The 26202-nt window shown below is 40.9% G+C and overlaps 1 protein-coding gene across 2 annotated transcripts in view; it reads right to left on the reverse strand.

Moving 5' to 3' along the window:
* The window catches only part of meltf (melanotransferrin), a 79600-nt gene extending 57560 nt beyond the window's left edge, over window positions 1-22040 (reverse strand). Inside the window, exons 1-4 of one of the 2 annotated variants that reach the window (XM_072572270.1) lie at window positions 21664-22040; window positions 11466-11620; window positions 6384-6483; window positions 5389-5574 (exon numbers count right to left, since the gene is read on the reverse strand). In XM_072572270.1, the coding sequence (XP_072428371.1) occupies window positions 5389-5574; window positions 6384-6483; window positions 11466-11620; window positions 21664-21757 (535 nt within the window). In that variant the 5' untranslated portion in view covers window positions 21758-22040. Of the gene's footprint in view, window positions 1-5388; window positions 5575-6383; window positions 6484-11465; window positions 11621-21465; window positions 21500-21663 lie in introns of those variants that run through there. The other variant, XM_072572271.1, reaches the window with a different exon arrangement.
* Window positions 22041-26202: the final 4162 nt, after the last annotated feature.

Consider the following 26202-nt stretch of genomic DNA (forward strand, 5'->3'; position numbering starts at 1 on the left):
CTGGCCTATATCCCTCTAAATCACAAGTGTGGTGTTGGAAAAGTACAAAAGATCAGGCAGCATCCAAGGAGCAGGAGAATCAACATTTCAGGCATAAGCCTTTTATCTACCCGAAACGTCGATTCTCCTGCTCCTCAGATAGTGCCTGATCTGCTGTGCTTTTCCAGCATCACATCCTCAATTCTGATCTCCAGCATTTGCAGTCCCTCAACTTTCTACCCATATCCCTTCAAACCCTCCCTATTCATATACTCATCTAGATGCCTTTTAAATGTTGCAATTGTACTAGCCTCCACCACTTCCTCTGGCAGCTCATTCCATACATGCACCGCTCTCTGCATGAAAACGTTGCCCCTTAGGTTCCTTTTATATCTTTTCGCTCTCACCCTAAATCTATGCCCTCTAGTTCTGGACTCCCCCACACCAGGGAAAAGACTTTGTCTATTTATTCTAACCATGCCCCTCATGATTTCATAAACCCAATGAGCTCACCCCTCAGCCTCTGGCGTTCTAGGGAACACAGCCCCAGCCTATTCAAGCTCTCCCTACAGCTCAAATCCTCCAACCATAGCAACATCCTTGTAAAGCCTTTCTGAACTCTTTCAAGTTTCAAAACATCCTTCTGATAGGACAGAGACCAGAATTGCACACAATATTCCAAAAATTATTGATCTGAAATACCAACTCTGAATGTTTCAGTGTTTTCTATTTTTAAGATTTGCAGCAGTATAATGAGTGTATGTTTGAAGCTTTTCAATTGCTATTTTGTTTATGTTTATCTATTTCCTTTTCCACTTTTTGGTCAAGTTGCTTTGTGTTAAACATTCTGGAACTGTCATTTTTTTGGTATATCCACAATACTGGGATATTGGCTTTTTATGTTGGGAATTCCCCACATGCTTCTGTTTCTCAAAGACCATAAGATATAGGAGCAAAATTAGGTAATTGAATCTATCAAGTCTGCTCCACCATTTGATCAAGGCTCATATATTTCTCAACCCTGTTCTCCTGTGATCTCCTTATAACCTTTGATCCCCTTGCTAATCAAGAACCTTTCTTTCTCTTAAATACACTCAATTACTTGACTTCCACATCCTTCTGTGGCAATGGGTTTCACAGACTTACCACCCTCTGGCTGACATTTTTCCTCCTCACCTCAGTTCCAAAGGGTCGTCCCTTCACTCTCAGACTATGCCCTTGAGTCCTAGGCCCTCCTACTAGTGGAAACATCTTCTCCACATCCAATCTATCCAGTCTTCTCAGCATTCTAGAAATTTCAATGAGTACAGACCCAAAGTTACCAACCACTCCTGATATGGCAAGCCCTTGATCCTGGGATCATTCTTGTAAACCTCTGAACATCTTCAAGGCCAGCACAAACTTACTTAGATATGGTGCCCAAAACTGCTCACTATATTCCAAACGTGGTATGACCAGTGTAGTACATCTGCTCCAGTATTCCAGCCCTCTCAAAATGAGTGCCAACATTGCATTTGCTTTCCCAACTGTCAACTTACTCTGCATGTAAACCTTAAAAGATTCCTGAACCAGGACCCCTAAGGTCTTTTGTGCTTCAGATTTCTGAAGTCTTTCCCATTTAGAAAACAGTCTGTGCCTCTTTTCTTCTTACCAAAGTGCATTTTCACATCACAGGCATCACCTCACACTTTCCCACACTGTATTCCATTTGTCGTTACTTTGCCCACTTTCCGAGGTTGTCCAAGTCCTTCTACAGCCTTCCTGCATCCCAAACACAACCTGTCCCTTAATCTATTTTTGTGTCATTTGCAAACTTCACAACAATGCCCTCAGTTCCTATGTCCAGATCATTAATATATACTGTGAATAGTTGTGGTTCCAAATCCATTAGACACTGGCTGCCATTGTGATAAAGATCCCTTTATCCCTACTCTCTGCCTTCTGTCATACAGCCAGTACCTCGACCCTAACACCACACCAGTTATGAAGCCATGCTGACTCAACCCTATTTCACCACGCACTTCCAAATACTCCACAATCTCATTTTTACCAATGGACCCTAAAATCTTACCAACAACTGGGGTCAGGCTGACTAACCTATAATATCCTGTCTTCTGCCTTCCTCCCTTCTTAAACACAATGTTGCAATTTTCCAAATCTCTGGCACCTCCCCTGACTCTAATGAGTCTTGGAAGATCAGCACCAATGCTTCCACAATCTTATCAGTTATCTCCTTCAGAAACCTGGGGTGTAGTCCATCCTGTCCAAGTGAAATATCCACCTTTAGACCTTTCAGCTTCCCCAGCACCTTCTTCTTTGTGATCCACACTAGGGTTACCTCTGCCTTCTGACTCTCAAGTTCTGGCATGCCACTTGTGTCTTTCACAGTGAAGAATGATGAAAGTATCTGTACAGTTCCGCCACCATTATTTGCTCCCCATTACTACTTCTCCAGCCTAATTTTCCATTGGACCAATGCCCACTCTTGCTTTTCATATATCTAAAAAAACGATTACAATCTTCTTCTATATGATGAGCTACCTTACCATCATATTTCATCTTCTTCCCCCATTATTGCTTTTTTACTTGTCACCTTTTGATTTTTAGAAGGCTTCCCACTAATCTTCACCATACTGTATGTTGTTTTCTTTTACATTTATGCTGTCTTTGACTTCCCTTGTTAGCCACAGTTGCCTCATTCTCCCCTTAGTATGTGTCTTCATCCTTGGCATGAATTTCTGCTGTGCTTCCTGAATTACTCCAAGAAACTCCTGCCAGTGTTCTCCACTGTCTTCCCTGCGAGGCTGCCCTTCCAATCAACTTTGGTCAGCTCCTCCCTCATGTCTTTGTAGTTACTTTTACTCAACTGTAATACCAGTTCATCTGATTCAAGCTTCTCCCATAATTCTATCATATCACATAGGGGTTCCTTCACTTTGAGTTCCCTCATCAAGTTTGCCAAAGAAAGCCACGGAGATATGCTAGGCATCTCAACTTACATCAGAGGTGGGCTTAGTTGGCACATTGGTGGCCTCACATTTATCTTCACAGGTAACAGTCAATGACCTGACAATGAATGTGGCTCCACAGGTTCTAAAATCAGCTGAACACTGAATGAAGAACTGAATACATGACATGCCTTATAAAGCTAATACTCACTGTGACTACTAACAGCTACACCTTCAATTCTGTTCTCATGTCCTCGAGTGATGAATAATTCCTCTCACTACACTTCTACATTATCAGCCATCAAGTAGGAATTTCATATGCTTTTCATCAGATTGTCATGTGGACAGAGACTAAACTTGCTTGCTTCACATTTGCCATGTCAGTTACTAGATGTTTTGCTACCTTAGCAGCCAATGAAATACTGAAACATTAATGGACATTATGACTGGCCATTCCAAAATATATTAACATTTTTGTTTCATGTATGGTCATTTACCTTTAAGAATTTCCTTAAATCCAGCCATCAGTTCTATTTTTCAAGAACAGTTTACATTCAATTTCCTGACAAATGTTATCATTAATTCTTAACGCAAGGCTCAATTTGGCCAGGAATTCAACTACACTACATAGCAGAAGTTAAACGAGCAAAACCATTCCAATTAGTGACTATAAGCCTAATCATCTACCTGTTATGTTCCTGCTCAATGATTAACAAAGGTATCAAAAATAACAAAAATTTTCCTCTTGTCCCAATGATGCAAAGGCTACTGAAGCTAGGTCCTAAATCTTTAATAAATTTGTTCCAAAACATAAAACATATAAGAGAACATGTAGACACTGCATTAATTATCTAGACTGGAAAAGTGAAATAATTAAAAGGTGGCATGGATTAGTAGGGAAATTAACACTCCATAATTAACCTTGTTTTAAACACACAAACTATATTGATTAATTAAATACATTTTGCATAATTAACCGATATAGATTTAATACTTCAAAATCATGTGACTTTGCTTAGACTAAATTAATAAAGATGGACTGTGGGATTTCGATCAGAATGAAAGTATCATCACACCAGCTGCCCCATGTAGATCAATTCATGATTGTGAGAACATGCAACCTTAAGGTTATTTTTTTTTTGTTTTTGTTTTTTTTCAACAATAAGCAGTTTATTTACAGCTGGTACTCTCCATGAACAAGCCCAGGACAGTGAGCTACTTCTACAGCTTCAGTTTCTATAGATCTCATTCATAGAATAAAAATGAAGACTTGCTCCCTGCAGTCAGTTCAGTCACTCTCCCCCAGGGTGAGCCTATCAAACAGGCACTCTCCCAGGCCATTCTCAGGGGCTCCCAGTCTCTTCAGGTTGATGATATGATCTCCCAGCTTCTTGATCATCTTACCTTCAAGGTCATATAAGGCAGTTAACATCATCCTAGATCACTAAGTCCTTAAAAGGCAACCAAGAATGTAGGGAGGAGTTATTAGAAAAGAATCATGATTACAGCTGCATTCTGCACTGGCTTATTTTAATTAGTTCTGGAAGAAAGGCAATTATATTTGGCTGAACTTAAATCTTTGTATTATAGCTAACTTTATAACAATAGATGTTTAAATTTGTAACTGTCTAAACCTTTAGAGACTTTCAGAGGTTGATACATCACCTTTATATACTCTGTATAGCAAATTGTTTAGATTAGGACTGTGATTTTTTTGCATAAGATTTATATAGTATTAAGATTAAAAGCAACTTATTGTACTAAATCTTTTGTGTTTAAGAAGGGTGTAAGATATTCTTTTCAGCTGCTCAGCCATACACAATAAAAATCACCTAACAATGGCTGTAAGAAAGAAGTGATTGAATGTTTTATATAATAGAAACTTCCACCAAATAAGTGAAAATTGATATGTCGACTCAAGATTAACAATAATTAGGTAATATCTGCATACAACTCCCTTTCTTAAGTAAATGGGCTAGGAAAGTATCATAAACTATCATCTTATCATGACAACTATCATAAAGTAAAGAGGATGGACCATAGATAATTGAGAACTTAAGGAATCAGTCAAGAGATAGTGGGAGGTTGCATCAGTCAATATCCATCACAGCAAGGCAGACTCAAACAGAAAATTAGATTAGATTGCCTACAGTGTGGAAACAGGCCCTTCGGCCCAACAAGCCCACACCAACCCTCCGAAGAGTAACCCACCCAGACCCATTTCCCTCTGGCACCTAGCAATTTTGCATGGCCAATTCACCTGACCCACACATCTTTGGACTGTGGGAGGAAACCCACACAGACACAGGGAGAACGTGCGAACTCCACACAGACAGTCACCTAAAGCTGGAATTGAACCTGGGTCCCTGGCGCTGTGAGACAACAGTGCTAACCATTGTGCCACCCGATAGAAAATCAATCTACACACACCATCATTAAGATTCAATTACTTAAGCATTACCTTTTGGAATGTTACAACCCATCACTGACATTTTCCCAGTGCTAATTAGATAACCAATAGGAATATTCCACCCTGCTGCTTCATGGAAGCCTGTGTGGCAGGATTTTAACATTTTCAGATTGTTGATAGTGATTGAATTGTTTGCTTTTCTGACAACAGCCACTGCATAAAAAAGGGTTCCAACTTCTAAAGGACAAGAAAGAAACAGAACATGTATTAGTACCAAAATAAATTAAAAGTAATTTAACAATTCATCTAGATCAACCAGCATTTCAGTAATACATCTCAGTACCATACCATACAAATATTGTTTCTGACTCCTCAGCAGTTGGGAGATATTAAACAAATTTCTAAGCTCCTTTACTCTTACATCACCATCCTTCCCCAATACATATATAGACAATTTTGTAAACTAACCTAATTTAATCATCACATTCTTCTACAGTACTCCCAGGATAACTTTCCACAAAACTACAACACTTAAATAAAAGTCAGAGGAGCATGCTTGTTCCTGATCCTTAGAGTTACTCTAAGTTGCCAGTCTGTCTATTTTAGGTTTTAACATTGGGAGGTGGGGCTGCCAAGCAGTCTCCAGGAGACAGGCAACTCAATTAAATCTTTATATGAATTCTAGACTTCTGAAAACCTCCCACTTAAAAGGGAGGAAAGAACTGCTTATGAGCCAAGCAGAACAGGTGTACTTGTCAGGGTTCTTGGGAGGACAAATAGGAGTCAACTTTGTTGGTGTGGGCTTGGAGTCACAAAGGGCAGACAGGGTAAGGCCAGCAAGGTTTCTTTTCTAAAGAACAGTATTATTTATTGTGATCCTACAAATTCACTGGTACCACATTTTTATTTCCAAATTTTCTGGCATGATGGATTTTAATGCAGGTTCACTGAAACCACACCTTTGGATTATTAGTCCAGTAACACAACCATTACAGTAACATAGCCTTTATTAATGGCATGGATCATTTGATTCCTATGTGCAGTACCTTGATCATACGTCTCACCAACAATGGGCTTTAGTTTATATTCCTTTGCAGCCTGATAGAGAGTCTCACCATCCAATGACACAGCATCTGCTTCTTTATTCTAATAAATGATTTAAAATAGTTATTATTTAAATAAAGAATTAATCTCAAACAGTTTTAATAGTTTCAATACTGTAGAATTACTTAAAGCTGGTATTCACACAGGACTTTTCATAATCTCAAAACATCACAGGGCACTTTAAGTTCAATCTGTATTGTAATGTTGAAATAACAGCAATTTGTTCACTGCAATTCCCACAAGATATTTGTTTCGACATGATTGTGTGTGGAATAATGCTGTGTGATTTCATTTTTCATCCATTTCAGTGGACAGGCAAGCCTCATTTCAACATTTTAACTGAATTTGGTGCCCATCCACTTTAGCCCCTAATAAATTCAAGAGACCAAGAGACAAAATCATTCACCTTTTGGTGATTTGGTTTAAAACCAGTCTATATTAATCAAAATAAAAGTCTTATCTTTTGGTTAGCTGTTAGGACTTTATGTGAAAGGCAGATGGCCAATGTTAACATCAATTCTTAAAGTTATGGGCATTACAAATCTAAATAGTTTTACACCAAGTAGCACTAACCTTACAGTCTTATTCCGATTGCCCAAAACCAGCTGGTGTAAGAAATTGAATAAACTACCTTATTGCAGTGCAATTCATTTGATTACAATTGATGCATTGCTGGAACAGTGTAGAGGAAACTGTATTCAGTACCTAGCCATGCTATACCTGACTGAACAGTGCATGAAACTGATGAGTTTATATTATTTTAATCAGCAAACTATTTTCAGTCCCATTTATAGCTTTTTAGACATCTAGGTCAAATCACTGAAGAAATTGCTGGAGGAACTCAGCAGGCCTGGAATCATCTGATGAAGGATCACTCAAGTCGAACAGTAACTCTGGTATCACTCCACAGATGCTGCAGATCTGCTTAGTTTCTCCAGCACTTTCAATTTTTGTTTAAGATTTATAGCATCCTCAATTCTTTGTTTTATTTTAACACTGAATCGCAGGTTAGCCTGAGCATAGATGGAGACCTTTTGGTCCATTGTGTCCATGTCAGTACTCAGCAAGAGCAATTCAAGCAGTCCCACCTCTCGCCCTTCCCTTGTAACCCTTGACATGATACTCCAACCGAAGCCAAAACTGTGTTTCATAAAGGTTCATGATAACTGCCTTGTGTTGGTACAGCAAACCTCTAACCTGTAAAGCCCAGGATTCCATATGACCTTTTAGCCAGCTTCTCAACCCATATCACCTTCAATATGCACATAATACCCAGGTGTTTCTGCTTATGAACCACCTTTAGAATTGTACCATTTCTTTGTGATGCCTTTCCTTGTTCTTTATACCAAAATGTTACATTTCACATTTCTGTATATTGAACTCAATCTGCCATGTGCCCACCCATTATATGAACCTATTTATGTTCTCTTAAGCTCATCTTCGTACTCACAGTTCACAACATGTCTTGTTTCATCTCCAGATTGTGACCTCTATACTCACGTCTGCATGACTAAATTAAGAAAATAAAAGAGGTGCAAGTATTGATCCCTGGGAACATTATTGTTTACCTTCCTCCAGTCTGAGAAATACTCACTCACCATTGGCCTCTATTGTTTACCACTTAACTAATTCCATTTCCATGTAGCCCCTTCACTTTTTATTCTCCGGGTTTCCATCTTGCTGAAAAGCCTACTGACTGGCACTTTATCTAACACATTTTGGGGATCTGTTTACTGCATTAGGTTAGTATGCAGGAATAATGAGTAAACAGGAAGGCTAATAGAATGTTTTGTTTCATTGTATAGGAAATTGAGTGCAAGAGTAGGAAGGTTATGCTTCAATTACACAGAACATTGGTGAGACCCCAAGTGGAGTATTGAATACAGTGCTGTTTATCGTACTTCTGGAAGAATGTTAACACACTGAAAGCAGTTCAGAGATGAGTTCCCAGATCAATATCTGAAATGAACGCATCACTATGAGATAGAAGACTAAAGAGGGTACGCCTGTATCCTGTGGAATTTGAAGTGCTGGAGATGACTTAATTGGAACATATAAGATCCTGAGGAGATTTCTCTAGGTGGATGTTGAAACTATGTTCCCTCCTGTGAGAGAATCTAGAACTAGCAGACATAATTTAAAACTAAGTGGTTGCCTATTTAAAACATAGATGAGAAGGTTATGAGTCTTTGGAATTTTCTTTCTCAAAAGGCAGTAGATGTAAATTTTTAAATATTTTTAAGGCAGTGAAGGATAGATTCTTGATTATCAAAAGAATGGACGATTATTGGGGATACACAGAAATGTAGAGTTGAAGTAAAAATCAAATCAGCCACGATCATTTTTGCATGGCACAGCAGACTCGAAGGGCCGAGTGGTCTATTCTTGTTTTTTGGTCATATGTTTGTACTCTGTGTCACTTCAAAAAACTCAAGCAATTAGTTAAACACAACTTGCCCTAAACAATCAAATCAAAGCAAAATACTGGAGAGATCTGAAATAAACTCAGAAAGTGGTGAAGAAATTCAGAGTATAACAAAGTCTGTGGAGAGAGAAAGAGAGTCATAATTTTGAGTCTAACATGACTGTTCTTCAGACCAAAATATTAACTCCATTTCTCTGTCCACAGATGCTGCTAGATCTATAGAGTTTCTCCAGCCACTTTCTGTATTATTGCCTTTTACAGTTCTCTAAATTAAGTCAACTGATTACAAATACACAATTAACTAATTTTATAAATACCTGACAAGGGACTTTTATGAATAGCATTGATGAATGAAGGGTTGAGCCGTTCTGTACCTTCCTGTGTACGATTCCAGTGTGCACTGTTTGGTTGAGGGTTGTCTGAGTAATACAGAAATTATTCTGCAGGACAAGTTGTTTACTATAGCAAGTAACCTTTTCACTTTTTTTCTGGTCTGTGGTGTTTGCTGACTTGTCTGTTGTACTGTGCAAGTCTTTGTGGTTAGCAATTTGAATAATGTGGTTAGCTGTTGAATCCCAGTCATCCTGTTTTCACCAGGTGCCTATGAAAGGAATGACCAGTAAGCCGAAATTACAGTGCCAATTTTGTAAAAGATACGGCTTCAGACAGGGTCATTTTTATTTGTTTTCGGTTGAAAATTATATATCTGCTGCCAACTAGTCGATCTGGCCTGCAGCATGACATCCTGGTTGCTATCTTTAATGGATGGCAAACTCTGCCATCTCATAGAAGATTAGTGAGCCAGTCTCGCTGAAGGTAAGGATAGGCTTGGGAACCCCACTTGATTCTGATTTCAGCATCTTAAATCCTGCAGCAAAATCCAGCTTGTAGATTTAAAGTATCTAGATACTTTTTTATTTGGCTCTCTACTTTAATTCACATATACAGAAAATCCCTACTCCTTTACAGGCGAGAAATTGTGCACCTTTCAAACTTGGGATTAATTTTGATTGTTGGGTGACTAACCAATAACCCATACTTAAAGCAAAGAAACAGCATTGCTTTGAAGTTATAGACTCAGCAACAAGTCACATGGTGCCAAATTGAGAGTCCCAGTGCAGTTCACCAGATGTGCCGCTTGCAAATAGTAGATTGCTCTCGCTGGCAGTAAGAAGGTGAATCAGGGAAGGTAGGGCAGCCGAGGACAGTCAGGATCCAAAATACTTCTGCAGAGTATGAAGAAACACTTCACTTCTGCTGGCCCCACAAAAATAATAATCAAAATGATCTTTAACACCCATAAAAATGATAAGGGCATGCACAATGCCATATCCAATTTAAAGTAGTAGTTAGAAATTTGAAACACCAAATGTCATACTAAATTGACCCAAACACAAGAAACAAAGATTATTTAGCTGCCCAGTGACATGTTCTTGGCACTTAATGCACTTTGGTATTTAGGATTAATAGGGATATGATGCTAGTCAGCTATCAATCAGCTTGTGAGGCCTTCATGCCAAAGGTGATACAAAGTAAAATTAACCCTACTTAGAGTCATCCAATCATAGAGATGTACAGCATGGAAACAGACCCTTCAGTCCAACTCATCAATACCAACCAGATATCCTAAATAAATCTAGACCGGTTTGCCAGCACTTGGCCCATATCCCTCTACTCCCTTCCCATTCATATACCCATCAGATGTATTTTAAATGTTGTAATTGTACCAGCCTCCACCGCTTCCTCTGGCAGCTCATTCGATAAACACACCACCTTCTGCTTGAAAAGGTTGCCCCTTAGGTCTCTTTTATATCTTTCCCCTGTCACCTTCAACCAATGTCCTCTAGTTTTGGACTCCCCACCCCGGTAAAAGAACTTGTCTATTTACTCTATCCATGCCCCTCATGATTTTACAAACCACTATAAGTTCACCCCTCAGTCTCCAACGCTCCAGAGAAAATAGCCCTAGCCTATTCAGCATGTCCCTTTACTTCAAACCCTTCAAACCTTGGCAACATCCTTGTAAATCTTTTCCGAATTCTTTCAAGTTTCACAGCATCCTTCCTACAGCAGGGAGACCAGAATTGCATGCAGTATTCCAAAGGTGGCCTAACCAATGTCCTGTACAGTGCAACATGACCTCCAAACTCCTATATTCAGTGCACTGACCAATAAAAGCAAGCATACTAAACACCTTCTTCACTATCCTATCTACCTGCAACTTCACTTTCAAGGAGCTATGAACCTGCACTCCAAGGTCTCTTTGTTCAGCAACACTCCCCAGGACCTTACCATTAAATTGATGAACTATTGCTTAGCGATGTAGATCAACAAGAGCCATTTTTTGGACTTCACCAATAAAGCAATATTGTCAATTCATCATCTTATACTTCAAAAAAATGTAATTTCATATGGAGAAGTCAAGGAAACTCAGGGAAAAAACATGTTAAATGTGTTTTCCTAAATTGACAAGATAATGCAGTGAAAACTTTCTCAATATTACAGTTGATAAGTGTGCCTGAAAGAAACTAATGTGGCAAATTGGATTCAATTATTTCAGCAAAAGTTGTAGGAATGGGGAAAATGACCAAGTGTATACCGCTATCTTTTTCACACAGTCCAATGCCGAGGCTGCTTGAATGCAGGACATGGAAGGATGTATTTTGGCAGATTCAAAAGCTGTCTTCATTTCTAAGCACTTGTTCAACTCAAGAGTGGAGATAACACACCATCGAATCTCCTTTAACCCATAAGCTGCAAGAAAAATGAAAGAAATGAGAACTACTCAATTCATATGAAATCCTAGCATTTCTTAACGATGTGCATTTCTAAACCAGTGAAAATTAATTCTTACACCAACAAGGTATAATTGCAATGGTCTGGTTTGCAGAGAGAACCACTATTATTTTACATAATCCACATTTATTTAGTTATGAAGAGCAGAAATTTTCTTTTCTCCAGTCACTTTAACACTAAATACCTATATCAGCATTAGAAGTTGACTTACCTTCAAATGTTTCCTTTGTCTCTTTACCTATTATGTGGCAGCCAGAACTAACAGGTTAGTGAATAATGGTTTTAAAGCAAGATAGTTTTTTTTCCATCTTTCAAAAATAGGACAATAGCTTCATTTTATATGAAAAGCAATGTGACAATAAACAAGGGCTCAGATGTCTCAAATATATCAAAATCCACACAAATTCGGACAGATTGAGTGCTCGGGTTTCACAAGTGGTGCAATTAAGGCACGCAGTTTTGAGTATTATTGAGAAAAGACACATTTCATTAAAGTTTTCCATATTGTAAATGTCAGGCATTTGCACGATTACCAGTGTAAAGAGGAAAAACATTTTGTTCTGTATTAGAAAAAGTCCTGATTGGTTGACAAATGGATTCTGTTGTAGAAGCAATGACATGGAGAATTTATCAGTGAGGTGATGACTGACAATTAACTCTCAAGCTTTGTTTAAATTTAAATTATGCAGTTTGACTCTGATTGGTCAGGGCATTGTTCTGAAGAATTAACCAGAGAATGGCTGTCACCTACTTTGTTAAGTTAAAATAGGTGCAACATATGTATATGTTCTGGCTGTCTACATAAAACAAAGTTAAAACTCACACAACACCAGGTTATAGTCCAACAGGTTTAATTGGAAGCACTAGCTTTCAGAGTGACGCTCCTTCATCAGGTGGTTGTGGAGGATACAATTGTAAGACAGAATTTATAGTAAAAGTTTACAGTGTGATGTAACTGAAATTATACATTGAAAAATACCTTGATTGTTTGTTGAGTCTTTCATCTGTTCGAATACCATGATAGTTTCACTTCTTTCATGTGTAAATCTCAAAACTTCTTTTTAAAAAGTAACATTCTCAGGATAACTGTAACAATTGGTGTTAGTCAGATAATATGTTGAAGGTGTTAGCCTCCTGTGTTCTGTGTGTGCCATGACGTTTAGATTGATTCTAATCTAAAAAGAGAGTTAACAGAGTTTTCCATGAGTTCATGCAGTTTTTGAGCAAAGTACAATGTAACTCTGCAAGTATAAATTCACCCCACAAAATATATGTATATGTGTGCATGTGGGTTTTTGTGTGTGTGTCAACAAACAATCAAGGTATTTTTCAATGTATAATTTAAGTTACATCACCCTGTAAACTTTTGCTATAAATTCTGTGTCTTACAATTGTGTCCTCCACAACCACCTGATGAAGGAGCGGCGCTCCGAAAGCCAATTAAACCTGTTGGACTATAACCTGGTGTTGTGTGATTTTTAACTTTGTACACCCCAGTCCAACAGCAGCATCTCCAAATCATACATAGAACAATGCCTTATTTGTTACTATATCTAGCTTCTACTATTCTCAAGAGCACAACACTGAGTCACCTAACAACCTTCAATTGGTTGTCAGCATAATTCTTAGCACATTCAGGATTATGAAGAAAAATGTCCAATCTAATGATGGTCAACATGTTTTGGAGTTTTGTATGCATAGGCTACTTACATACGTTCATAGAGTCATAAGTACCTGGCATGTTGCAAACAGCCAAAGGAACATGATGTCTGAAACAAGTCACCAGGCTTTGGAATAGGTGGCATTCATGCTTAGCATCATACCAGGAATTAAATTTGCATACATTTCTGTGACAGGCAAAACATCTTTCTCGCCTGACAACATGTTAGGCTAGTGTTGAACACAACTCATGTTACTATTCCACAATAACAGCTTGATCCACAATAACAGCTTGAAGAAACTGGTAACCTTCACATGTTGTTCACATTTTTGAGCTACTTTACCCTCCCAGGGTAACCTGAGGTAGATTGCAGGACCAAAAGTGGTGACAATAGGCACATACACACGTTTGCCCAATAAACACCTAAAAATGATCTGATTGGGACAGCCATTATTTCACAGGATGATTTTGATGTTGCCAAAATTTCAGCAGCATGCATGTAGAGTGATCAAATGGGTCAGGCTTGCTGATGAGGCCAATCTTATAATGCATGGAACTTCAAGGAATCTCAACGTGTTCATGAAAATAGGTATGGGATAAACAATAGTAGAGGACCCCATGGTACATATGTTTCCTTACAGACATATTCAAGTTCTGTACTACCAAACTTTCAGTTGTATTACTTCCATTTTTTTCTGAATCTATTATCCTAGCATCATATCAATATTAATTGGTTTTTCTTCCAATTTATGCCCTTTTTCTGTCACCACCAATCATTAAAATTCAGTATTCAACAAATACAATGAAATGAACGTCAACTAAACTTGGAATATTGATGAGTTCTGATTATGTTTTTACAAAGCTATTTTTGAGTTGCCAAATCCCCTGGTGGTAAATTCTTTTACTGATAAGTTATTGACTCATCTCAGAATTTCCAATGTAGAAATGGCAAAGCCATAAAGTTACTTCAGCTTCCAAGACAGATAACAAATATAACATTGGCCCTGCAGGCCATAAATGATACTATCAAATAATTCAAAGTTCAAGTCTGCAGCAATTTAGTGATGCTCACGACTCCAATACTTGAGCAAGTCTAATAGTGGGTCCAGCGTAAACCTCCTATTTTATTCATTCACAGAATGTAAGTAGCACTAGCAAGACTGTATTTTAGTGTGCTCAACCTGAAGAGAACGGTGACAACAGAGTGACTTGCATTTCAGAGGGCAGTTAAGTGTCAATCACATGGCTGAATGTCTGTAGACACATGGGCTAGATTTGGCAGTCCAGCGAATCTCCTTCTGTAAAGGACATACCTGAGCGAGATGGGATTTTATAACTTCTAAGATGCATCACTATTCTGATCCTAGCTTTTTCCAGATTTATTTAATTAATTGAATTAATATTCAGAAACTGTGATGTCGGTCAAACACATCTCTCGATAACCAGTATGCTAATGCACCCTGACAAAGGTCCTTGAAGATGTGCAATTGGCAGCTGAATAATAAATAGGACTGGAGTTCACTACACTTATGAATTCTTAGCAACCTTGTAGTGAATTGAAGGGCTCTAAATCCAATCAGACCAACTGATATGCTTTTAAATCTGTGATAGACTAGTGCTGAATATGAATCTCACCTCCACCTCTTACACCTACGAACAGCAGCCACTCTTCCATAAGACCAAAACAAATAGGAACAGGAGTAGACCATTCAGCCCTCGCACCTCCCAGCCATTTTCACTGCACTCACTCACTCAACAGCCCCTCTTTCTAAATACCTACACTCCCTGACTCAACAGCCCCTCTTCCCAAAGTTTCCTCTAGCCCATTCACTCATTCAGCAGTCCCATTTGGTAAATACCTTTATCTCTCTCACTTTGTACCTTGAAATTGTTTGATCAGGCTGATTGCTTTGGCAATGTGCACCCAGAAATCAGCTGATCTCACCTACTTGGAGACTATTTGGACCAACAGATACTGCTCTTGCATTTCCATGAGCACTTCTGTGCACACAGTCATGCACGGTCACTCACTTACCAACCACTCTCTATTCCACTGATCATAGATTGCTTCTCTCCAATTTATACTGCTAACAGGCACAACTATACCTCACTGCTGTGGCTCTTTGTAACGAGCACAAGTGAAAACCTGTAATTGAGGGAACAGTAAGCAAAGGGATGGTGAATGGCAGTGCCACTCTAAGCACCAAAGACAACCAGTTGCATTTGGAAAACCGACTGCAAGAATGGAAGGCTTGTAAAACCTTCTATCTAGTCCACCGTGACACAATAAGGGCAAAATACCCTTAGAGACATCAGCTGCACCTACAGAGGTACATGTTCCCTGCTTTGGAAACCACTGCCTTAGAGTGTAATGGTGAATACATATCTTAATTTCAGGCAAAATAATGCCAGGAGAATTTGAAGCTTTGATAATCTAATTCTGCACCTTACTCAGCATATGCTTAAACTTCACAACTATCTACTCCATCAGATCTTTGCTCTTCACAGAATTCTGGAACAATCATGAAGTACATGGTGGCACAGTGATTAGCATTGCTGCTTCATAGTGCCAGAGACCTGGGTTCAATTCCCACCTCAGGCAACTGCCTGTGTGGAGTTTGCACATTCTCCCCATGTCTGCGTGGGTGTCCTCCAGGTGCTCCAGTTTCCTCCCACAGTCCAAAAATGTGCAGGTTAGGTGAATTGGCCATGCTAAATTGCCCGTAGTGTTAGGTGAAGAGGTAAATAAGTGTGAGCAGCAGCGGAGAACGAGCGGGAGCAGCGGAGGAAGTGACGTGGACCGGAGGGACAGCCGGGAAGGAAAGCAGTGACCATATATAGCAGCAAGGCGGCTAAACCCGAGACTCTACTACTCTAGCGTCTCCCACCCGCCCTCCTCCTCTAACTAGTTAATAAGTAGGAAGAGCGGGAGCGACGACCAGGGGACTGCTGGTAATATATCTGGGCAGTGACTGAACCTGAGACACTACACGTGTTGTGTCTCTCTCCACCCCCACCATACCACACCCCCCAGCCTCCTCCTCTAACCAAAAGTAGGACTCTGGTTTGTTAATGTAAGGATTTTCTATTTCTTTATTGGTAAATGGTTAAAAATTTACTTTTTATGGTTTATCTATTAATTGGTTTTTAGTAAAAGACTATAGCAGAGAGGTATCAGAAAGTATTTTAACTCAAACCTATACAAAGTAATAAAGTAATTAACTAAGCAGAGATGGCTGGGCAGGTGATGTGCTGTAGCTGTATGATGTGGGAGCTGGCTGATCCCATTGTGAATGGCAGTGACCACATCTGCAGCAATTGTTGGTTGCTGGAAGAATTCCGGCTCAGAGTTGATGATCTGGAATCCGAGCTTCAAACACTGCGGCACATCCGGGAGGGGGAGAGTTACCTGGACGCTTTGTTTCAGGAGGCAGTCACACCTGGGAGATTAAGTAATTCACATTCAGTTAGTGATCAGGGACATCAGAGTGTGACTGTCAGTGAGGCTGGCATGGGAACATGAGTTCAGGAGTGCAGGAGCCTCAGCCCTTGACCTTGTCCAACAGGTATGAGATTCTTGGTCCTATACGGATGAGGAAAAGGGCTCTGGACAGGATGAGCCAGCTGACCACGGCACCATGGTGCAGAAGGCCATTCAAGAGGGGGGAAGCAAAAAGACAAGTAGTTATTATAGGGGATTCTATAATTGGGGGGACAGATAGTATCCTATGCAAGCCGGATCAGGAGTCTCGCATGGTGTGTTGCCTGCCTGGTGCCAGGGTGAGGGACATCTCCGACCGGCTTGAAAGGATATTGGAGTGGGAGGGGAGGATCCAGTTGTTGTAGTCCATGTTGGGATTAACAACATAGGCAAAGCTAGGGTGGAGGACCTGTTTGGGGATTATCAAGCACTGGGAAGGAAATTGAAGTACAGGTCTTCAAGGGTCATAATCTCCGGATTACTGCCCAAGCCACGTGCCAATTGGCATAGGGATAAGAAAATTAGGGAAGTAAATACGTGGCTAAGGGATTGGTGTGGGAAAGAGGGATTCCATTTCATGGGGCATAGGCATCAGTTTTGGAACCGGGGGGATCTGTACCGTTGGGACGGTCTCCACCTGAACCGATCTGGTACCAATGTTCTAGCAAAGAGGATAAATGGGTTGGTCAGTAGGACTTTAAACTTCTGAGTTAGAGGGAAGGGAAAGTGAAAGCGGCAGGCAGTATGGAGTTAAATGGAAAGATAAGCAGGAAGATAGCATGTATGCAGGTGGATTTAACCTTGAGGCAGATTAGGAATACAACAAAAAGGAAGGATAACTTAGGACATCTTATGACTTCCAATATCTCTAATGATAAGAATGTTAGCATGAATACTCGTAGCATTTGTAACAAAGTAGATGAACTAACGGCACAGATCATCGTGAATGATTATGTTGTGGTAGGCATCGCAGAGACATGGTTGCAGGGGGTTCAGGACTGGTAGTTAAACATCCAAGGATGTTCAACTTATCGAAAAGACAGGAAGGTGGGTAGAGGGGGCGGGGTGGCCTTGTTAGTTAAGAGCAAAATTAAATCTATGGCACTGATTGACATAGAGTCGGATGATGTGGAGTCTGTGTGGGTGGAATTGAGGAACCACAAAGGCAAAAAAACCATAATGGGAGTTATGTACAGACCTCCTAACAGTGGTCAGGACCAGAGGCGCAACATATACCGGGAAATAGAAATGGCATGTCAGAAAGGCAAGGTCACGGTGATCATGGGGGACTTCAATATGCAGGTGGACTGGGTAAATAATGTTGCCAGTGGATCCAAAGAAAGGGAATTCTTGGAATGCTTACAGGATGGCTTTTTGGAACAGCTGTCATGGAGCCCACAGGGAGCAGGCTATTCTGGACCTAGTGCTATGTAATGAACCAGACTTTATAAAAGATCTTAAAGTAAGGCCACACTTAGGAAGCAGCGATCATAATATGGTAGAGTTCAGTCTGCAGTTTGAAAGAGAGAAGGCAAAATCGGATGTAATGGTGTTGCGGTTAAACAAAGGTAATTATGAGGGCATGAGAGAGGAACTGACGAAAATCGACTGGAAGCAAGATGTTTGTGGGTATAATTGAGGACATAGTACAGAGGTTCATCCCCAAGAAAAGAAAGATTATCCGGGAGGGATTAGACAGCCTTGGCTGACAAAGGAAGTCAGGAAATGTATCAAAGAAAAAGAGAGATCCTATAAAGTGGCCAATCAGAAGATTGGGAAATCAGAAGATTGGGATGGCTATAAAAACAGAGGATAACAAAGAGAGAAATAAGGAAGGAGAGGATCAAATATGAAGGTAGGCTAGCCAGTAATATTAGAAATGATAGTAAAAGTTTCTTTCAATACATAAGAAACAAACGACAGACAAAAGTAGACATTGGGCCACTTCACACTGATGGGAGATAAGGAAATAGCTGGAGAACTCAATAAGTATTTTGCGTCAGTCTTCACAGTGGAAGACATGAGTAATATCCCAACAATTAAAGGGAGTCAGGGGGCTGAGTTGAGTATGGTTGCCATTACAAAAGAGATAGTGCTAGAAAAGCTAAAAGGTCTTAAAATTGACAAATCTCCTGGCCCCGATGGGCTACATCCTAGAGTTCTGAGGGAGGTGGCTGAGGAAATAGCAGAGGCATTGGTTGAGATTTTTCAAAAGTCACTGGAGTCAGGGAAAGTCCCGGATGATTGGAAGATCGCTTTTGTAACCCCATTGTTCAAGAAAGGATCAAGACAAAAGATGGAAAATTATAGGCCAATTAGCCTAACCTCGGTTGTTGGTAAAATTCTAGAATTCATTGTTAAGGATGAGGTTTCTAAATTCTTGAAATTGCAGGGTCGGATTAGAATAAGTCAACATGGATTTGGTAAGGGGAGGTCGTGCCTGTTAGAATTCTTTGAAGAGGTGACAAGTAGGTTAGACTAGGGAAACCCAGTGGATGTGGTCTATCTAGACCTCCAAAAGGCCTTTGATAAGGTGCCACACGGGAGGCTGCTGAGTAAGGTGAGGGCCCATGGTGTTCGAGGTGAGCTACAGGCATGGATTGAGGATTAGTTGTCTGACAGAAGGCAGAGAGTTGGGATAAGAGGTTCTTTTTCGGAATGGAAGCTGGTGACAAGCAGTGCCCCACAGAGTTCAGTGTTGGGGCCGCAGCTGTTCATGTTATATATTAATGATCTGGATGAAGGGACTGGGGGCATTCTAGCGAAGTTTGCCGATGATATGAAGATAGGTGGACTGGCAGGTAGTACTGAGGAAGTGGGGAGGCTGCAGAAGGATCTAGACAGTTTGGGAGAGTGCTCCAGGAAATGGCTGATGAAGTTCAATGTGAGCAAATGCGAGGTCTTGCACTTTGGAAAAAAGAATACAAGCATGGACCACTTTCTAAACGGTGAGAAAGTTCATAAAGCCAAAGTACAAAGGGATCTGGGAGTGCTAGTCGAGGATTCTCTGAAGGTAAACATGCAGGTTGAATCCATGATTAAGAAATCAAATGCAATGTTGTCATTTATCTCAAGAGGGTTGGAATATAAAAGCAGCGATGTGCTACTGAGACTTTATAAAGCTCTGGTTAGGCCCCATTTGGAGTACTGTGTCCAGTTTTGGGCCCCATACCTCAGGAGGGACATACTGGCACTGGAGCGTGTCCAGTGGAGATTCACACGGATGATCCCTGGAATGGTAGGTCTAACATACGAGGAACGGCTGAGGATCCTGGGATTGTACTCATTGGAGTTTAGAAGGTTAAGGGGAGATCTAGTAGAAACTTATAAGATAATACATGGCTCGGAAAGGGTGGATGCTAAGAAATTGTTTCCATTAGGCGGGGAGACTAGGACCCGTGGGCACAGCCTTAAAATTAGAGGGGGGTCAATTCAGAACAGAAATGCGGAGACATGTCTTCAACCAGAGAGTGGTGGGCCTGTGGAATTCATTGCCACGGAGTGCAGTGGAGTCTGGGACGCTAAATGTCTTCAAGGCAGAGATTGATAAATTCTTGATGTCACAAGGAATTAAGGGCTACGGGGAGAATGCGGGTAAGTGGAGTTGAAATGCCCATCAGCCATGATTAAATGGTGGAGTGGACTCGATGGGCCAAATGGCCTTACTTCCACTCCTATGTTTTATGGTCTTATGGAATGGGTCTGGGTGGGTTGCTTTTTAGAGGGTCGGTGTGGACTTACTGGGCCGAAGGGCCTGTTTCCACACAGTAAATAATCTAATCTTCAAGCCAAGCATTCATATGATGTTCTCCAGGTAAAAAAGTATTGAACAAAGAGAATTGCGTAACCACTAATCTCAATGTTCTACTCGGTTGAATTAATCCTTCATAGAGAACTAACCATTTTCTGATTATCAGACCTCCTTCCAATTCTGAGTTATGTTGAATATTCACTATCTATTATTTCCACATAGAATAACATATTCACATAACTAAGGTCACAGAAACAATCCATTAAACTATCAAACGAATTAAATCTAATTTAATTAATCAAATTTGAGTTTATTTTGAATCAATCAAAATCTAACAGTAGCAGGCAGCACTGCATCATTTTGTGGAATTTTGAAGGCTCAAACCTAGGATGGTTTTTAGAAAACATTTTTTTTGTGCTTGATGCTTCTGTGCCAAGATTCCAGCCTGGAATTTCTAAATGGCTGGTCACTGTGAATTTTTTTGTGTGGATGGGGTGGGTGGGGGATCTTAAGTAGTTTAATGATAGTTTGTCAAGTAATAAGATTTGGATTAACAATATTGATGGCTATTTGCCCAAATTACTCGTGTCATATTCATGGTGTAATAAGACTCCTCTAGAGGTCTTGGTGGATTATGTGTGGTACGCCTTGATATTTAGATGTAGAATGAGTCAATGTCTGCCAATATAGTCGCGAGTCTGTGTCCGAATCCCTGGCAATATAGCGAAAACTCGCTCGATTGATTTGTGTTTTTTTCCCCCTTCTGTTGCAGGTTCTCAGAATGTTGATTTACTCCAGTTCTCCTCCTGAATATGCAGTGCTCCCGAGCAGCACCAGTCTAAAATTGAAAATACATGCAATGCAAGGTTCAGCAGTACAAGTTCTTCACAATTCACATGATAGGTACTCACTATTGCTTCCACTTGTCATTACATTTAAAAACACATGAGCTGCCTCAAAACATTTTGGTTCTAATTATTTTGACACCGTCGACTTGAGTTCGGCCACGCATCCCTTCTCCAAACAGACTGAACATTACCAACCTTTCTAGCCAGACTCAGATTACAACCTAAAGTTTGCCTCAAACTGAAAGACTTTTTTGTACTTGCCCAAATTGAAGATGCCGACTAAAACGCACACAGCCCATAGAGCGGGACCCCGCATGGCGCGTTCCGTTTGGAAAACGGCTGAAGCGTTCACCATCACCTTGAATTCTTCTGCTCTGTTTATACCTTCCAAGTTCCTTTGGTCAAGTTAATGATTATGACAGTACGGCAGCCGCTGCAGTTAAGAATCGGACTTTCCCCAAGTCATACTGCAACTTGCAAAATGTCCTTCAAAGTAGTTATTTTATCGCTCTAATTGTGCAATTTTGTTCTTTCTTTTTCTCCGCGATTATTCCAATTTACGGATATCGCCCAAAGACCTAGTTCAAAAGCAAACTGCGTATAAAATGAAGCTAAACATATCTGGGCACCGGGTTCATAACGCCTCTTTCATATCCTGGTACACTGTAGACTTTGTGTTTCACAGATTTTTTTAAAGAAGTAATGACATAGTTCGCCGTAATTTTTGGCTGTGAATGTAAAAACAAAAAGTAGGAAAGTAGGAAAAAAATCAAATTCTTGTTAGATTTAGATTTAATTTGTTTAATATTGTCACTTGTACTCGAGTCAAAAGTTGTATTATAAAAATTATGCAGAATGTTTCATAAAAGGGATTAAGACTGCAGAAAGAAGAATCATTTCATTAAAAAAAGTAGTTGCAAACTTTTACTTAAATTTTAAAAGTGTGCTATAAGAAGTTGAAGGCATCATATGTCAAAAGATGTTTGTTATTAGCAGTGCTTCACTGCTATATTTAAGGTTATCATGATGGAATTACAGACCCATATCTTTCTGGTTTCTGTTATTTCACAAAACAAGAATTTATTTTTCCTAACATTTCTTACTGAAAGCAAAAGTGTTTCATTACTTTATGAGGTGGGGGAATCATCTTGCTATGCTATGAATCACTTGCAACCATTAGAGGCCACAGCAAATACTGACACTCTACAGGGAACCCTGCTTCAAGCATATGACCGTGCCAGGTTTCTTAGGGAAAGTAGTATCAAGTTCAGAGAAAAACTGCACATCTTACAGGAGTCTGAACAATAAGGATGATGGCAAGATTTCTGGCAGAATCAATCAATTGTCCGGTGAGTCTCATATCAACTTTGGGAGCATCTCACTCCATTTTTATGCTTCTCACAAGTGGCATGATGAGATCCTCACTAGGCAGCATGAGTTGATGATTAAAGGGGATTACTGTTTGTTAAATAGCTTGTTAATAACCCAAGTCACCTCACTAATATTTAGTTTTCTGTCTTACCAAATAAGCTGGATTTTGAGAAGACTCGACATGGAAACCAGTGTACCTATTTAGTCATTTTGCTACCTACTCTGAACAATCTCCATGTTGCACTCAAACAAACTGCGGCTCAAGGCATAGCATCATCTCGCATTTGTGGACAATGGCATTAAATTCATTTGCCAACCCCCCTTAACCATCATGGCAACTCTCCAATACACTGGCACGGTGCTCGAGAAGTGCAGATTTACATTATAGGGCGCACTGGCAACTCGCATTAAAAGGCCACAGTAGGGACATTTTGTGCACAGGGATAAGTACCCAGCTCACAGACTTAACCACGTTCCATCTCAGGGCAATTTGTTTGCTCTCTTTATGTTCATTCACTTAGCACCTACCTGCTCACAATATCTATGCCTTACAGTACTAATTAGCACAGTAACACAACCAGACAGCATACCTTGCTAGTTAGCAGTTCTCACTCAAGTGTATGCATTTTTCTGTATGGTAGAGTGCTCCAGCAATGTCACACTTTCACCATGTGCCAACAGGTTATGCAGGAGGAGAAAGTGAGGTCTGCAGATCAGAGTTGAGAGTGTGTTGCTGGAAAAGCAGAGTAGGTCAGGCAGCATCCAAGGAGCAGGAGAATCAACATTTTGGGCCAAAGCCCTTCATCGGTTGGCCATTGTCAGATATTTGCTTAGGTAAACTTGGTCAGGGGTACATGACTCTGAAATCCAGACAGCGTGTCACAGCCAGTTCTGCGACGCCACAGTGGACAGTCTGGGTTTACAGGTAATGCAACTGGGGAAATGTACATTCATGAGTCTGGTTCTGGGCAATTTTCGTTGGAGGTTGTCCAATCAGATCACTCAAGGTTCAGGCAATAGTCTGTCTGCAGACACTGAAGGGGCTATGCCATGGGAATGAGATTTGGCAAATTATCTCAAGATTTGGGAACTACAGCCTGGGGAAGGGAGGGGGGGGGAAGTTGAATGACAATGTAAAGGAGGGAAATGCAAGCTGCATGGAAGGTATACAGTAAAGCATGAATCAGAAGGGGTTCAGGTGGAATGAGGTTCTGTCCATGGTGAGGAGATGTGGGAGGCCTGGCACTTTCCGTCAGAAGTTGTGGGCAAAGGTAGGCAGGTGCAGGTGCAGGTGCAGGTGCAGGTGCAGGTACATGGATTATGTAAGGACATGGGAGGTACAGGGCCCTTCCCGGAAACTTCACAGGACTTACTTGTTTGGGATTCACTGACATGTTGAGAAAGTTACAGAAAGCCAGTAGTTGAACAGCACTCATGTCATCTTCCATTTTGCTGGAACTTTAAATTGGAAAGTGCAATTAGAAAATGGATGCAACCAAACTTGGAGAGGTTGGGGTAGATGAATCCTTCAGCGAGCAGCCTGGGGCATTTCCTCCTTGGCCAGCTGCAGTCTTCTTACAGCGAGATGCTTGCGAGAGTGTGGTCCCAAACTCTTGAAGCCTAACATTTTCACTGAGGTGTCAGTTTCTGAACTTGTGGGATACACAACGCACCTTGCTAATGCTCACTTTGAGGCCTTGGTTCTTGGAGATGGCTTCTGAGACAGCAAGGTATTTCTGTACCTAAGTTATGGACATGCTGGTGGTACCTACAAAACATAAGACAGAGGTGTCATGGCCAATGATTACAAGTACTGTGCAATGAATGGCACTGACCACAGATTTTACGGGAGACGTGCAACGGATGAAAGGTACTTACTCAGCAGGACTTAAATGTTGAGGATTCTTGCAGGAATGGTCCCAGTGTTCCTCTGTGAGGGCCAGGTTTCTGTCTTGTAAAATGTCAAGGCAGGACTTATACACTTAATGGTAAAAACCTGGAAGTGCTGCTTAACAAGGAGACCTTGGAGTGCAGGTTCATAGTTCCTTGAAAGTGGAGTCTCAGGTTGATAAGATGGTGAAGAAGGCATTTAGTATGCTTTCCTTTATTGGTCAGAGCATTGAGTTTAGGAGTTGGGAGGTCACTGGACATTGGTTAGGCCACTTTCAGAATATTGTGGGCAACTCTGGTCTCCCTCCTATAGGAAGGATGTTGTGAAACTTGAACGGGTTCAAAAAAGATTTACAAGGACTTTGCCAGGGTTGGAAGATTTGAGCTTTAGCGAGAGGTTGAATAGGCTAGGGCTATTTTCCCTGGAGCGTCAGAGGCAGAGGGGTGACCTTATAGTGACAACCTTTTCACACAAAGTGTGGTACATGTATGGAATAAGCTGCCAGATGAAGTGGTGGAGGCTGGTACAATTATAACATTTAAAAGGCACCTGGATGGGTACATGAATAGTAAGGGATTAGAGGGATATGGGCCAAGTGCTGGCAAACAGGACTAGATTAATTTAGGATATCTGGTCATCATGGATGAGTTAGACCAAAGGGTCTATTTCCATGCTTTACAGCTCTATGTTTTTTTCTTTTTTTTGTTCCTTTTTTTTACTTTTTTTATTTAACCCCCACACTACCGCAGTTAGGCGGTAGTGCTTATTTTTTCCCCAGCACCCATGGTGTGTGTGTGCAGGTGTGAGACACAGTGAAAGACACAAAGTGCACGAATCTTTATTCAATTTCCACCACCAGGAAGATATGAAAAACACCCGAGTGGCCAGTGACAAGCACTGCCCTTCTCATCAAAGGGCAATGCTGTGTGAGCAAAACAGTGGAGGGGAGGGTAGGGACTAAATCAAAATAGAGTTGGACGGGGAAATAATACACTCCACTCCCTGCGGTGCCCACCTCTCCCTGAACGACTCCAGGGTGTTGGTGGACACCGCGTGCTCCTTCTCCAAGGACACCTGGGCTCTAACGTAATCCCGGAAGAGGGGCAGGCAGTCGGCCCTAACGACCCCCTCCATGGCCCGCTGCCTGGACCTGTTGATGGCCAGTTTGGCCAGGCCCAGGAGCAGACCCACGAGGAGGTCCTCGGACCTGCCCTCCCTCCTCCGTACCGGGTGCCCGAAGATCAGGAGCGTGGGACTGAAGTGCAGCCAGAAACAGAGGAGAAGGTTTTTGAGAAAATCAAAAAGGGAGTGCAAACGCCCACACCCAATGTATACATGGTCCACGGACTCCACAGCGCCACAGAACAAGCAGTTGGGCTGGGAGTCCGTGAACCACCGCAATCTGCGGTTGCAGGGGACTGCTGCGTGCAGCACCCTCCACCCCAGATCCCCGAGAGAAAGGGGGAGGACTCCCGCGTAGAGAGCCCTCCACTGGGGATCCCCACCGCCCGGTGGCTTTATTTATTTTTTTTTTTCCG

This window comes from Chiloscyllium punctatum, chromosome 6 (genome assembly GCF_047496795.1).
Source record: "Chiloscyllium punctatum isolate Juve2018m chromosome 6, sChiPun1.3, whole genome shotgun sequence".
Lineage (NCBI taxonomy): Eukaryota > Metazoa > Chordata > Chondrichthyes > Orectolobiformes > Hemiscylliidae > Chiloscyllium > Chiloscyllium punctatum.